Source organism: Asterias amurensis, chromosome 1, assembly GCF_032118995.1.
Source record: "Asterias amurensis chromosome 1, ASM3211899v1".
NCBI classification, from domain to species: Eukaryota; Metazoa; Echinodermata; class Asteroidea; order Forcipulatida; family Asteriidae; genus Asterias; species Asterias amurensis.
In genome coordinates this window covers 13,320,362-13,333,043 of record NC_092648.1, presented here as the reverse complement: position 1 = coordinate 13,333,043, position 12,682 = coordinate 13,320,362, and the positions used below count along the sequence as shown (strand labels likewise).

Here is a 12,682-nt window from a genome sequence, read left to right as displayed (position 1 = left end):
ATTTGCATATCATTTTTACCAAACCCAAACAAGTTGAAAAATAATAAAAATGAAAGGTTTAAAAGAATTAAGTCATCATCCTCCTAGTGACATTAAACCTTCCTGACCACAATCAGCTTCTTTGTTATAAACCATTGAAGTCATAAACGAAATCAAAACCCTTTAAAGGAACACGTTGCCTTGGATCGGTCGAGTTGGTCTTTGAAAAGCGTTCTGTAACCATTTCTTATAAAATCGGTATGGTTAGAAAGTTGTTGTAAAAGTAGAATACAATGATCTACACAAATATCGCTTGAAATTGCATGGTTTTCGTTTTACCTCGTCGACAAATTTGACTCCCATAAATGGCCGACAGTGTTAGTTGGCGACGTAAAATAAAAACCGTGCAACTTTGAGTGATATTTGTGTGGATCATTATATTCTACTTTTAAAATATCTTTCTAACCATATGCATTTTATAACAAACGGTTCAAACGATTTTCAAAGACCAACTCGACTGATCCAAGGCAAAGTTTCCTTTAAAGGCAGTGGACACTTTTGGTAATTACTCAAAATATCTATTAGCTTAAAACCTTTCTTGGTGACGAGTAATGGGGAGAGGTTGATGGTATAAAACATTTTGAGAAACGGCTCCCTCTGAAGTGCAATAGTTTTCGAGAAAGAAGTAATTTTCCACGAATTTGATTTCAAGACCTCAGATTAAGAACTTGAGGTCTCGAAATCAACCATCTATACGCACACAACTTCGTGTGACATGAGTATTTTTTCTTTCATTATTATCTCGCAACTTCAATGACCGATTGAGCTCAAATTTTCACAGGTTTGTTATTTTAAGCATATGTTGAGATACACCAACTGTGAAGACTAGTCTTTGACAATTACCAATAGTATCCACTGCGTTTAAAGGTGCTGGACACCTTTGGTAATTGTCAAAGTCCAGTATTCTCACTTTTTACAGATGTGTTATTTTTTGCATATAATGGGATACATCAAGTGAGAATACTGGACTTTGACAATTACCAAAGGTGTCCAGTGCCTTTACAAGGTTTTGATTTTGTCTTCATGACTTTGGTAATCGTCAAAGTCCAGTATTAGGTGTATCCCAACATTTGCATAAAATAAACAATCTGTACAAATTTTGACTCAATTGTTCACTGAGGTTGCAAGAGAAAAATGATTTTTGAAAAAACCTTGTTTAAGAAATTTGTGTGCTTTCAGATGCCAAAAACAGCTTAAGGCATGAAGTCTTTTAATATTTGAGTGAGAAATTACCTCTTTCTAAACAAAAAATGTTTTTTTCAGAGGGGGTCATTTCTCAGATTGTTTTATACCCGTCAACAGCTCTCCATTGCTTGTTACCAAGTAAGGTTTTATGCTAACAATTATTTTGAGTAATTATCAATAGTGTCCAGTGCCTTTAACAATCCCCAATTTTATAATTATGTGTAGTTCTTCATAATTTGGACTTTTGACCGGGAAGAAAATTGTCAATACCTAAGAGGCTCGTGTCAAAGCTTGGTGGGTTTCCCATTGCCATTTCTCCCAACACCTTGCCAGCAAGGGGAGCCATTTTGAATCCACTGCCTGTTTGATAAGGGGGAAACAAAAAACTTTGTAAACATAACAAATTGAGAAGAATTAACAATAGTACTAATAATAATAATATGGCATTTGTAAGCCGCACTTTTATGTAAACCATTCAAAGGCCGGTGTCTAGGAGAAGTTAAGTTGAAGTATTGCCAAATTATTAGGAAAGCAAGCATGAACAAGTGTGTTTTAAGTTTCCACTGGAAGAGAGTGATGGCTTGCATTTGTATGAGGTCTTCAGGAATTGAATAAAAGTTTGAAGTAAAAAGTGAATGTTTTACCGACTTGCTTTGTCACCTGTGCATGCTCAAATTTGAATTCCTCTGAATAATGAAAGTGTTGGTATTATTACTCGTATCGCAGCAAGCTAAGGCACAGCTGCATTAGGGACAGTTAACATCCATACACAATTTCCAATGGATGTGTCTGCCACAAGGAAACCTCTTTGCCGGTTTGGAATAATTCAGAGTTTTGGGCATGGCCAAAGCTTGCCCCAAACTTGATATGGCAACTGACATGGCAACACTGACTTTAAATCCAAAACTAGCTGCGATGTTTACTTTTGACCAAGCGAGACACTATACCAGGCCTTGAATTTCGCTCTTGAAGGGGCGCAGCAATTTTTCTTCGGTAAGGGGCACTTCTATGAAGAAAATGTAAGTTTCTATTGGAACCTTGCCAGAAAGCACCACGGTAAGAGCACAGGGCACCAAGTCTCATGATTGATGTGGCTGCCATAGGTTATTTTGAGGCCTGCTTTGGACAATCAAATTATTTTAACTATGCAATGGCTTATTGAGTTTGAATGATTTTGTCGAAAGGCACTCACCTGACATGCCACAGGCAATGGCAATGTTTGGATGCAATGGATGGCTTCCGATGATTGGTGTTTCATTGGGTGTGCACTAAATGTGGACAGAAAAAGAATAACGGGTTCTTATTATAATATATATATATATATCAAATAATAAACCACAAGGGAAACTAACTGAATACATTTTAAAATGATTTTGGGTTGAACAAAGAAAAATTTACTAGAGTGGGATTTGAACCAACGACCTCCGGATTAACGTGCCGGCGCTCTACCAGCTGAGCTATCTAGCCCTATGTTGGCAGTCTCCCTATTTACCATCTTTGTTCGGGGGTGCCAGTCAGAAGCCAAACAACCGCAAACTGCCGTGTAGCCAGGGATCACACCCAGGTAACGATACAACCCGGTAAGCGGCAGACATGGGATCACCTTAAGGGGATGCGACTTTTTATATCAGATATCAAATATAAACCACAAGGGAAACTGACTGGGTACATTTTTAAATAATTTTGGGTTGAACAAAGAAAAATTGACTAGAGTGGGATTATAGGTATAGGTATAGGTTTTCACTCGCTAACAAGTATAGGTTGTCACTCGCAAACAAGTATAGGTTGTCACTCGCAAACAAGTATATGTTGTCACTTGCTAACAAGTATAGGTTGTCACTCGCAAACAAGTATAGGTTGTCACTCTCTAACAAGTATAGGTTGTCACTCGCAAACAAGTATAGGTTGTCACTTGCAAACAAGTATATGTTGTCACTCGCTAACAAGTATAGGTTGTCACTCGCTAACAAGTATAGGTTGTCACTCGCTAACAAGTATAGGTTGTCACTCGCAAACAAGTATAGGTTGTCACTTGCAAACAAGTATATGTTGTCACTCGCTAACAAGTATAGGTTGTCACTCGCTAACAAGTATAGGTTGTCACTTGCTAACAAGTATAGGTTGTCACTCGCAAACAAGTATAGGTTGTCACTCGCCAACAAGTATAGGTTGTCACTCGCAAACAAGTATAGGTTGTCACTCGCTAACAAGTATATGTTGTCACTTGCAAACAAGTATAGGTTGTCACTCGCAAACAAGTATAGGTTGTCACTCGCAAACAAGTATATGTTGTCACTTGCAAACAAGTAAAGGTTGTCACTCGCAAAAAATTATAGGTTGTCACTCGCAAACAAGTATAGGTTGTCACTCGCTAACAAGTATATGTTGTCACTTGCAAACAAGTATAGGTTGTCACTCGCAAACAAGTATAGGTTGTCACTCGCAAACAAGTATATGTTGTCACTTGCAAACAAGTAAAGGTTGTCACTCGCAAAAAATTATAGGTTGTCACTCGCTAACAAGTATAGGTTGTCACTCGCTAACAAGTATAGGTTGTCACTTGCAAACAAGTATAGGTTGTCACTCGCAAACAAGTATAGGTTGTCACTCGCAAACAAGTATAGGTTGTCACTCGCAAACAAGTATAGGTTGTCACTTGCAAACAAGTATAGGTTGTCACTCGCAAAAAAGTATAGGTTGTCACTCGCAAACAAGCATAGGTTGTCACTCGCAAACAAGTATATGTTGTCACTTGCAAACAAGTAAAGGTTGTCACTCGCAAAAAATTATAGGTTGTCACTCGCTAACAAGTATAGGTTGTCACTCGCTAACAAGTATAGGTTGTCACTCGCTAACAAGTATAGGTGGTCACTCGCTAGCAAGTATAGGTTGTCACTCGCCAACAAGTATAGGTTGTTTTTCGCTAACAAGTATAGGTTGTCACTCGCTAACAAGTATAGGTTGTCACTTGCTAACAAGTATAGGTTGTCACTCGCTAACAAGTATAGGTTGTCACTCGCCAACAAGTATAGGTTGAGTTGCTGAGTTTGAGTTTGCAAGCCTTCTCGTGAGAGAATAAGCCAATCCTGGCAGAAGTTTGACGGCCACAGTATCTGCATTTGAGGGATGCTCTCTAGGGGTGTATCAAAACACTCATAACTTGTTTTTTTCACAGGATAAGCAGGTCGAGTGAAGCCTGATTCATACCTGCCAATGCAGTACAAATTTTGACGTCACAAATCCGAAATGAATAATTCCCAACAGTTGAACTGTGCTCAACTCCTGTGACGTCAAAATTCACATTCTCATTCACAGGAAATATAAACTAGGCTTTAGACTTATGAGACACATGCGCCACATAAAGGTTGTTAGTGGTACTGAACACAGCTCTTCTTAAATACATGACTAAAATCACCATTAATGATAAACCATGGCATCTGGGCTAGACCATTCAATGTCATGAACAGCTGAACACAATTCATTAGTTCTTTGCTTGGCAACCGATAAATTAGGAATGTGTATTCGTTGAACACACAACAAAGAGAAAAGAGGTATTATCACAACAGATCTGGGCCAAATCTAAGAAAGCAGTTACCGGTAAGCAGAAAATACTACTTGAAAAATGTCTTTGCTTAGCAAAAATGTAGTGGGGCACCAGTCTCAACAATGTAAACTTGATATAATTTTAGCTGGTTACCTGTTTACGTTAAGCAATACTTTTCTGTGCTTTGCAAGCTTTTGTGCTTAAAGGCTTTATGAAATTGGACCATGAATAACAGGCTGGCTTTGATAATGTCTTCTCCTGTTTTCATTCAAGTGGATCCCCAATTTGAATTCTGCTTTGAAATGGATCCTCGCAAGTGAATTTGGGTTTTCAGCTCTAACCTGGTTCGGGCGATTTTCTAAATCCTGGATTTTCCACCCATATCTAAAACTGAATATTTCTTCAAATTTTCCTCTACTCCAGTATCTTTAGCTCTACCAAGTCTACATGTTTGAAAGAGCCCTGGTGAAGATGCCAAAAATTTTAACAGTAAAATAAAAAAATAACTGAAAGACCATTATACCGTGTACATGCAGGGTTCAACGATGGCTGGCTCACGCTCCAAACCTGGGATGTGACTTCGGACAAACTTTTTCATTTCTTCGATGTCCACTTGCCTCATCCCCATTCCCTTGTCCCTGCAATCGGGGTCAACTTCATTCCAGAGCACATGGTAATTGAGCTAAAGCCAGAAACAACAGAACGAATGATTTTTATGAACGATTTACTTTGCACAATTTGACTCTAACAATAGCACTCGGCACTAGTGACGTCACTTTTGCTCAAAATACCTGACTGTCAGACAAACAGTTCACCCCGTATGCAATCCCTGCACCATTAACGCGCCATACTGCACTAGAGTACCAGTAGCGTAAACCCACCTGGACAAGCATGCATGGTATGTTAGTAAAATTGTGTATGTTTGTCTGAGATCCAGTAACTAAGCTTGTATTTTAAGCATTAGGGTGGAGTGCTATATCAAAAGCATGCAGGAAACACATTATGGAAGTTGTGGAGCTTGGAAGTAGTAAAAACCTTCCAAGAAAGACCTGCAGTGAGTGCACATGGCATGTTGACTTCCAAAAAGGAAAGGCAAGACATGTAACAAGTATATCTGTATTTTTTACCTAGCTTAAACAAATTAAAAAGCAACACTATGTCGGGTGGGATTTGAACCCAAAACCTTTGCAATTCAGGAGCAGTGTCTTACCAACTAGCCACCGATATTGCCTAGTAGCTTAGTGGCAGTTCAAATCCTATATTTAGCAGTAGGTTAACACAAAGATTTAATAGATGGAAATAAAGATATTGACAATTGACATAGTTCACAATGACGTCCTTCATGATGAACACATAACTTATGATAAATTGAAGTTTGTTAGATGTTGTCTTGTGTAGAACTTCAAACTAAAATGGCACAATGTTAAAAAGAATAAGTAGTTAAGTGTGTGGTACGTTTTTTAAAGGCACTGGACACGTTTGGTTATTACTCAAATATTAGCATAAAAACTTAGTTGGTAACGAGCAATTGAGAGTTGTTGATAGTATAAAACATTGTAAGAAACAAGTCCCTCTGAAGTAACTTTTGAGAAAGGGGTAATTTCTCTCTAAAATATTTAATCTGAGAAAGACTTCATGCATCTGAAGCACACAAATTTGTGCGACAAGAAAGTTGTTTCTTTCGTTATTCTCTTTCAACTTTGATGACCAATTAAGTAACAATTTTCACAGATTTGGTTTTGTACTTATATATGTTGGGATACACCAAGTGAGAGTACATGCCTTTGGCAATTACCAAAGGTGTTCAGTGCCTTTACAAGTGATTCTTCGCATGGATTGCTTTACCTTGACAAGTCCTGGATACTCACGACTTGGAAAGGCTACAATTCGTGAATAGCTTTCAGTATCAAGCTCAGAAGCATACCATATAAAAGGCATGTTTTTCAAAGAACCTGGTTTCTTTTCGCTGAAATAGCACACATTTACTCTCCAAGTCTGTCAGGGGGGAAAAAAACGACAACAACAAAATTTGTATCAAATTTTACAAATAACTTGGGCAATTACCAAAGGTGTCCAGTGCCTTTAAAAGTGATTCTTTGCATGGATTGCTCTACCTTCACAAGTCCTGGGTACTCTCGACTTGGAAAGGCTACAATTCGTGAACAGCATTCAACATCAAGCTCAGAAGCATACCTTAAAAAAGGCATGTTTTTCAAAGAACCTGGTTCTTTCTCCCTGAAATAACACACATTTACTCTCCAAGTCTGTCAGGAATAAAAACAATTCTATAAGATTATACAAGTAACTATACAACATTCGGGGGTTCGACCCGGTGTTCCTGGTTGTGGCTGCTTAATGCGCCGTAGCACCTTGTAAACCCTTATAAGGTGCTAAATAATGGGGTCTCAGAATTCATCACTGCAATAATCTATCTTTCTGAAAGTTTGTATATACTCAGCGCCTTGAGTATCTTGTTTGGTAGATACGTGCGCTATATAAGACTTCGGTATTATTCTCTGAAGTGTCATTCATTAAAGTTTTCATTGAGTAATAGACATCTCAATTCACACTAAGAACAATTTTAAATAATATCAAAACAATTCTATTTTTCATATTTCCCTGTTAAAGTAGTCTCCTTTTAAGCTAATTTTAGGAAAATTTTGAACAAGAACTAGTGGTTGACAAGACTGCATAGAGACACACGCAATGTTGTAAGATGAACGTTGTACATGTCTGTTATATGAAACTAAACGGTGTAAGATTTTGGACCTAACAAAATGGTCGAACGCCGGGCCCCGTAACTAGGCCAGTGCGACCACAGTTCTTATATATAACTCTATGAGAAAAGACAAATAATCTGTGGCAGTGTCGTGGCAGAGCATTTAAGAGCCCTGAACTCAAACTCTGGTGTTTCTGATCAGCAGAGTGTGGGTTCGAATACCCAGCCTTGACACGTGTGTCCTTAAGCAAGACACTTCACCATTGCTATGTCCTTCAGATGAGACATAAAGTTGCTGGTTTTGTGTTTTGTGTAATGCACATAAAAGAACCCAGTGCACTGAAGAGGTTTGCCCAGGTGTTCCTGGTTTGATTGGCAGAATATTGTACCACAGCACCTTGTAAACCGTTACATTGTACTATGCAAAAGGAATAGGTCTCATCATAGCATAATTCAAATGTAGTCCCACAGGAAAATATTGAATGTCCGCTTAGAAACAATCATATAACTGGACATCTTTGGTAATTGTCAAAGACCAGTCTTCTCACTTGGTTTATCTTGATATGTGCATAAAATAACAAGCCTGTGAAAATTTGAGCTCAATTGGTCGCCAAAGTTGTGAGATAACAATGAAAGAAAAAACAACTTTGTCAGACGAAGTTGTGTGCTTTCGAATGCTTATTTCGAGACCTCAAAATTTTAGTCTGAGGTCTCAAAATCAAATTTGTGGAAAATTACTTCTTTCTGGAAAAAACTCAATACTTCAGACATGTGTCAGAGGGAGCCATTTCTCACAATGTTTTGTGCTATCAACAGCTCCCCATTACTCATTACCAAGTAAGGTTTTATGTTAATAATTATTTGGAGTAATTACCAATAGTGTCCACTGCCTTTAAGCGCCTAATTAATGTTATTTATTATATTTATGTACCTTCAGAGGAAGATCCAGCCCTAGGGGTTTCAACAGTTTGGAAGCCCATAGTCCTGCTGTTAACACAACTCCTTTAGCCTTGAATTGGTGACCATTGCTGGTGTGGACTGTCACTAGTTTACCTGGATCGATTTTCATAACTTTCTCTCCGTCAAGAAGAGTTCCTCCATTCTTCACAAATTGATTCTGTAATAGAGGAGAAAAGTAATTGCAACATAATAGACTTGGTAAAGCTTCGCAACCATTATTATTTTCACAAAAAAGATAGAGGAAAGCTGAAATGTTTGGGATACTAATAATGTGAGAAAGCTTGACAAAATTGTTTCCAGTATAAGGAAAGTAACAGTATTATAAAATGTAATAAAAATTCATAAACGAATGGGGAAAATTAACATGCTGATAAAAAAATGAAATTATAAAGGAACAGATAAACTTCTTACACTTCTATCCCATACCCTTGATTTATAATTTCTGAACTAAAAAAAGTTTACAACAAACACACTACCTGCAAGCCCTGCACAGCCTTGTGTGCATCTATTATTCGTAAATCATGTCTGAAAGCACAACATCCGGGGAAGTTCAATTCTGTGTAGTTTTCTCTGAATTGATCTTGGCTGAACTCCGTACAAGGGTAACCAGCCAGTTTGGCGCCGTTAAGGGTAGAAGTATACCATTTGTTCCGTGAAGTAGTAATGATTAAGCAAGGAGCTTCACTGTAAGCATAGAGAGAAAATACAACAAGGACATGTTTCAAAATAATAGAATAACACTTGTGTGCTTAAGCAAGACACATAACCATTCCTTGGTCCTTCGGATGGGACGTAAAGCCGTTGGTCCCATGTGTTGTGTAAACGCATGTAAAAGAACCCAGTGCACTTATCGAAAAGAGAAGGGGTTCGCCCCGGTGTTCCTGGCTGGAGTGGCAGAATATTGCGCCACAGCGCCTTGTAAACCATTACAGGGTGCCTAGGATTAGGTCTTACATCTCAAAATTCGCCCCACTCCTTGCTGTAATAATACCTGGCTCTTGGTATCCTTTGGCAAAAGGCGCGTTATCAATACGGTTATTATTATTATTATTTGTAATTTATGATGTTATCACTCCATGATGTATTTACTGCAACGCTTAATGAGTTCCATCCCCCAGTGATGAATGATTGTAAAACTCAGTGTATTGTTAGCAAGCCTGGAATTACACGCAGGCCATGCCCTCCGTTGCCCCTGGTCTTGGCCTTGGTGCCCCTTCAAAAGTTTCCCACAGACTTTAAGATTTTCCAATGGAAGTACAAATGAAAATGGCCTTGCCCTTTCAACATGTTGACAACTGAAATTCTAGGCCTGTGTTAGATTAAGTTGAATCCCGGGGCAAATTTTATAGTGCAAGCAAATTTTTGAGCTATAAATATAGCAGAAAAGTTTGCTGACTCTTTTAACTACTAGCTGCCTATTTTTGGTTGGCGATGCTGCATACTCTTAAGGAGTAAAAATGGTGTCAAGAATGCCCAAGGCCCAATGAATAACGGTAGTACTAGGCATTTGGTTACAATGGGTGCGCTCGATTAGCTTCCCCAGGTCGACCCAGGTTTGAATAGCTTTGACATCATTTCAGGGTCTCACCTTGGTCAGCCCCTAGTGCCCTGCTTGTGGAACGGTCACTTGGGGCTGGTCGAGGTGCATGACATCACCAAGAGAGGGCGAGTGATCGTTCAATTGGCTCTTGTCAGGGGCACATCCAAATGAGCACCGCAATCGACACAGGGAAGCTAATCGAACGCACCCCCTGTGTGTAAGCATGGAGGTAGAAACAGAGTAATTCATAGATTCATAATTGAGATTCATAATTCTAAATTAATAGATTACAAGAAATTTGGAAATGCTTCATTCTTAAAGACACATTGCATAAGTTGCTACAGCTGAGATCAAATAACGAAAGCATGGACACAACTCTCAGCCTATATGAAAGGTCTTCATTAACCTCAGTGACAGCACTGTTTGGGTTGTGAGGTCATAATAGATTCACTGCACAACGCGCAGTGCACATACGTGCACGTCTCCTGTTCGTCATTTTGGGGGTCCAAATAGGTACAAACGGATGGTACACGTTGGTGTGTAAACACGAGTACCAACTTTTTGTACACGTTTTGACCTCCCAAATGCCGAACAGGAGATGTGCGTGTATGCGTGCTGTGTGTTGTGCAATGGGTGTATATGCAAGGGGTGTATTTCTAAATTCTGGTTCAAAACAGAAACTATCGTTAAACAAGTTTATAACAAGGGGTGCAGTACACCATAAAGTATAATTGATACAATAAAAATGTGAACAAAAATATTTTGTTTACAAAACCCAACTGAGTCAATGATGTAGACAATTCTTTTTCTAGCTGAGACCACATCTGATGCTGTTCGGGCATTGCAGCTTGACGCCTTGGGTCTGTATACGGGTAGCAGATGATACGCACTGCACCATGTGAACTGCCTCGACTATGGGGTAATGTAAACTGAAAAATAAATATAACAAACATAATATATTTTGACAAGGTATATTTGCATATTCATTAGATATATTTGAAATGTAAATATTATTTACGTACTGTCGTACCTTTTTTGCATTGGTTTGTTATTGGACCACCATTGCACCTCGTCTATGGAATTCATTACCACTACACCATAGGACACAGATTAATTCTTCAATCTTCAAAGAACAGTTCTAGACTCACCTCTTATAACAGGCATTTTAAATCCTGGGCTTTTGTCTTTGCGAATCGGCGCTCTTGAATGTGATTTTTTTTGTCAGATATTGTGCACTTTACTATTACAGAGTAGAGCAAGGACCATATAGAGTGATAAAATAATGTAATGCTAACAAAGGGGCATAAATGATTATTAAGGCAATGGTTATTTAACAGAAAACCAACCATTTTGTTTACTTATAAACTTATTATACTTATCAAATATTATCCGTTTAATTCACTGACTTACCTGGTCCAAAAGCAACACTTTATACCCATCTTTTGAAAGCTGGTAAGCTGAGCTGGACCCCAAAACACCAGCACCTATTACAATGCAGTCGTATATGTCTGCCATTACGATAATGATTATATATGTTTACAGCATCTTCACTTAAACACACCTACATGTAAATGTCCCCCTAGTAGACCTTAACCCGACGTACTTACAGTGCAAATAATACCATCTATCAGACCATATCACTTACTGACTCAGCTAAGCTGAATAACCAGTGACACATAGCCATTCACCCTTGGCCTGTGTTTGTGTGAGTATGTACATGTACAAGTACACACAGGTTGTCAAGCATGAAGGGTCAAGGCTACATTTCTATGGTTGGACAGGTAGATCTACATGTATACAGTCAGTTTGATATTAATAGATGATAAATTTGCAACAGGGATAAAGAATAATAATTTGGGTTTGACCTTTACACAGATGTGTTTGTTAGCACTGTATACTTCTCAAGCACTATTCAGATAAATAAAACACAGGCATATTTTTTCGGGTGGGATTCAAACCAGTGTCTTACCAACTACATGGACACCAGCGAGACTGCCCAGTAGCTAGAGGCGGTTTGAGTCCTATATTTTAGATGTTAAGTTTATTTAATTACAACAATTACCTATACTTTACTTTCATCTGTGTTTATTGTCAATCTCAACTTTTTGATTGTCCATTCTAATCATAATCAAGTTAACTTTCAAAGTACAAAAAAAATCAAAATCAATCAATAATTTGATAAACCTACCACAGTTTGCACAATTGAACAGAATTACAAATTACGAAAGTTTGATAAATTTCTGACATTATGCATAAGATTTAACTTGTATTAACACAAAAAGCTGATGAAGACTGAAGTATCGGTCGAAAAATTTCAGGTATGAAATTATTTTCAGTGTTGTGCTCAAGAGTCTAATTATCAACAAAGATGAACTGTCACCCATATAAAAAGTATTCAATTAATTTTTTCCCCAATTAATTTTGAACATGAAAAAAAATCCTTTTATTTAAATTATAGTTTGTAGGTCCAGAATGAAATAGAACATTTAATTGGAATTTGATTGTATGTAAGCCGTGCTGCTGAGAACAAACCCAAATGTTTTTAGTCTTAAAGGCAGTGGACACTATAGGTAATTACTCAAAATAATTATTAGCATAAAACCTTACTTGGTAACGAGTAATGGGGAGAGGTTGAAGGTATAAAACATTGTGAGAAACGGCTCCCTCTGAAGTGACGTAGTTTTCGAGAAAGAAG

General features: G+C 38.0%; 1 protein-coding gene across 3 annotated transcripts; it reads right to left on the bottom strand.

Annotated features, from left to right (window-relative positions):
• Positions 1-581: 581 nt before the first annotated feature.
• On the bottom strand, positions 582-11,948 carry LOC139946298 (peroxisomal sarcosine oxidase-like). 3 transcript variants are annotated; one of them, XM_071943925.1, is made up of 8 exons: positions 11,398-11,948; positions 10,768-10,916; positions 8,924-9,131; positions 8,419-8,604; positions 6,883-7,032; positions 5,292-5,450; positions 2,417-2,492; positions 582-1,584 (listed from the first exon to the last, which is right to left on the bottom strand). In XM_071943925.1, exons 1-8 carry the CDS (start codon positions 11,500-11,502, stop codon positions 1,454-1,456), a joined length of 1,164 nt encoding a protein of 387 aa, XP_071800026.1. In that variant the 5' UTR covers positions 11,503-11,948; the 3' UTR covers positions 582-1,453. The 3 variants fall into 3 exon arrangements, with proteins under 3 accessions (XP_071800026.1, XP_071800034.1, XP_071800041.1); XM_071943933.1 differs by lacking the exon at positions 6,883-7,032 and adding an exon at positions 6,614-6,763; XM_071943940.1 differs by lacking the exon at positions 6,883-7,032 and adding an exon at positions 6,614-6,763 and having other exon boundaries at positions 11,595-11,948.
• Positions 11,949-12,682: the final 734 nt, after the last annotated feature.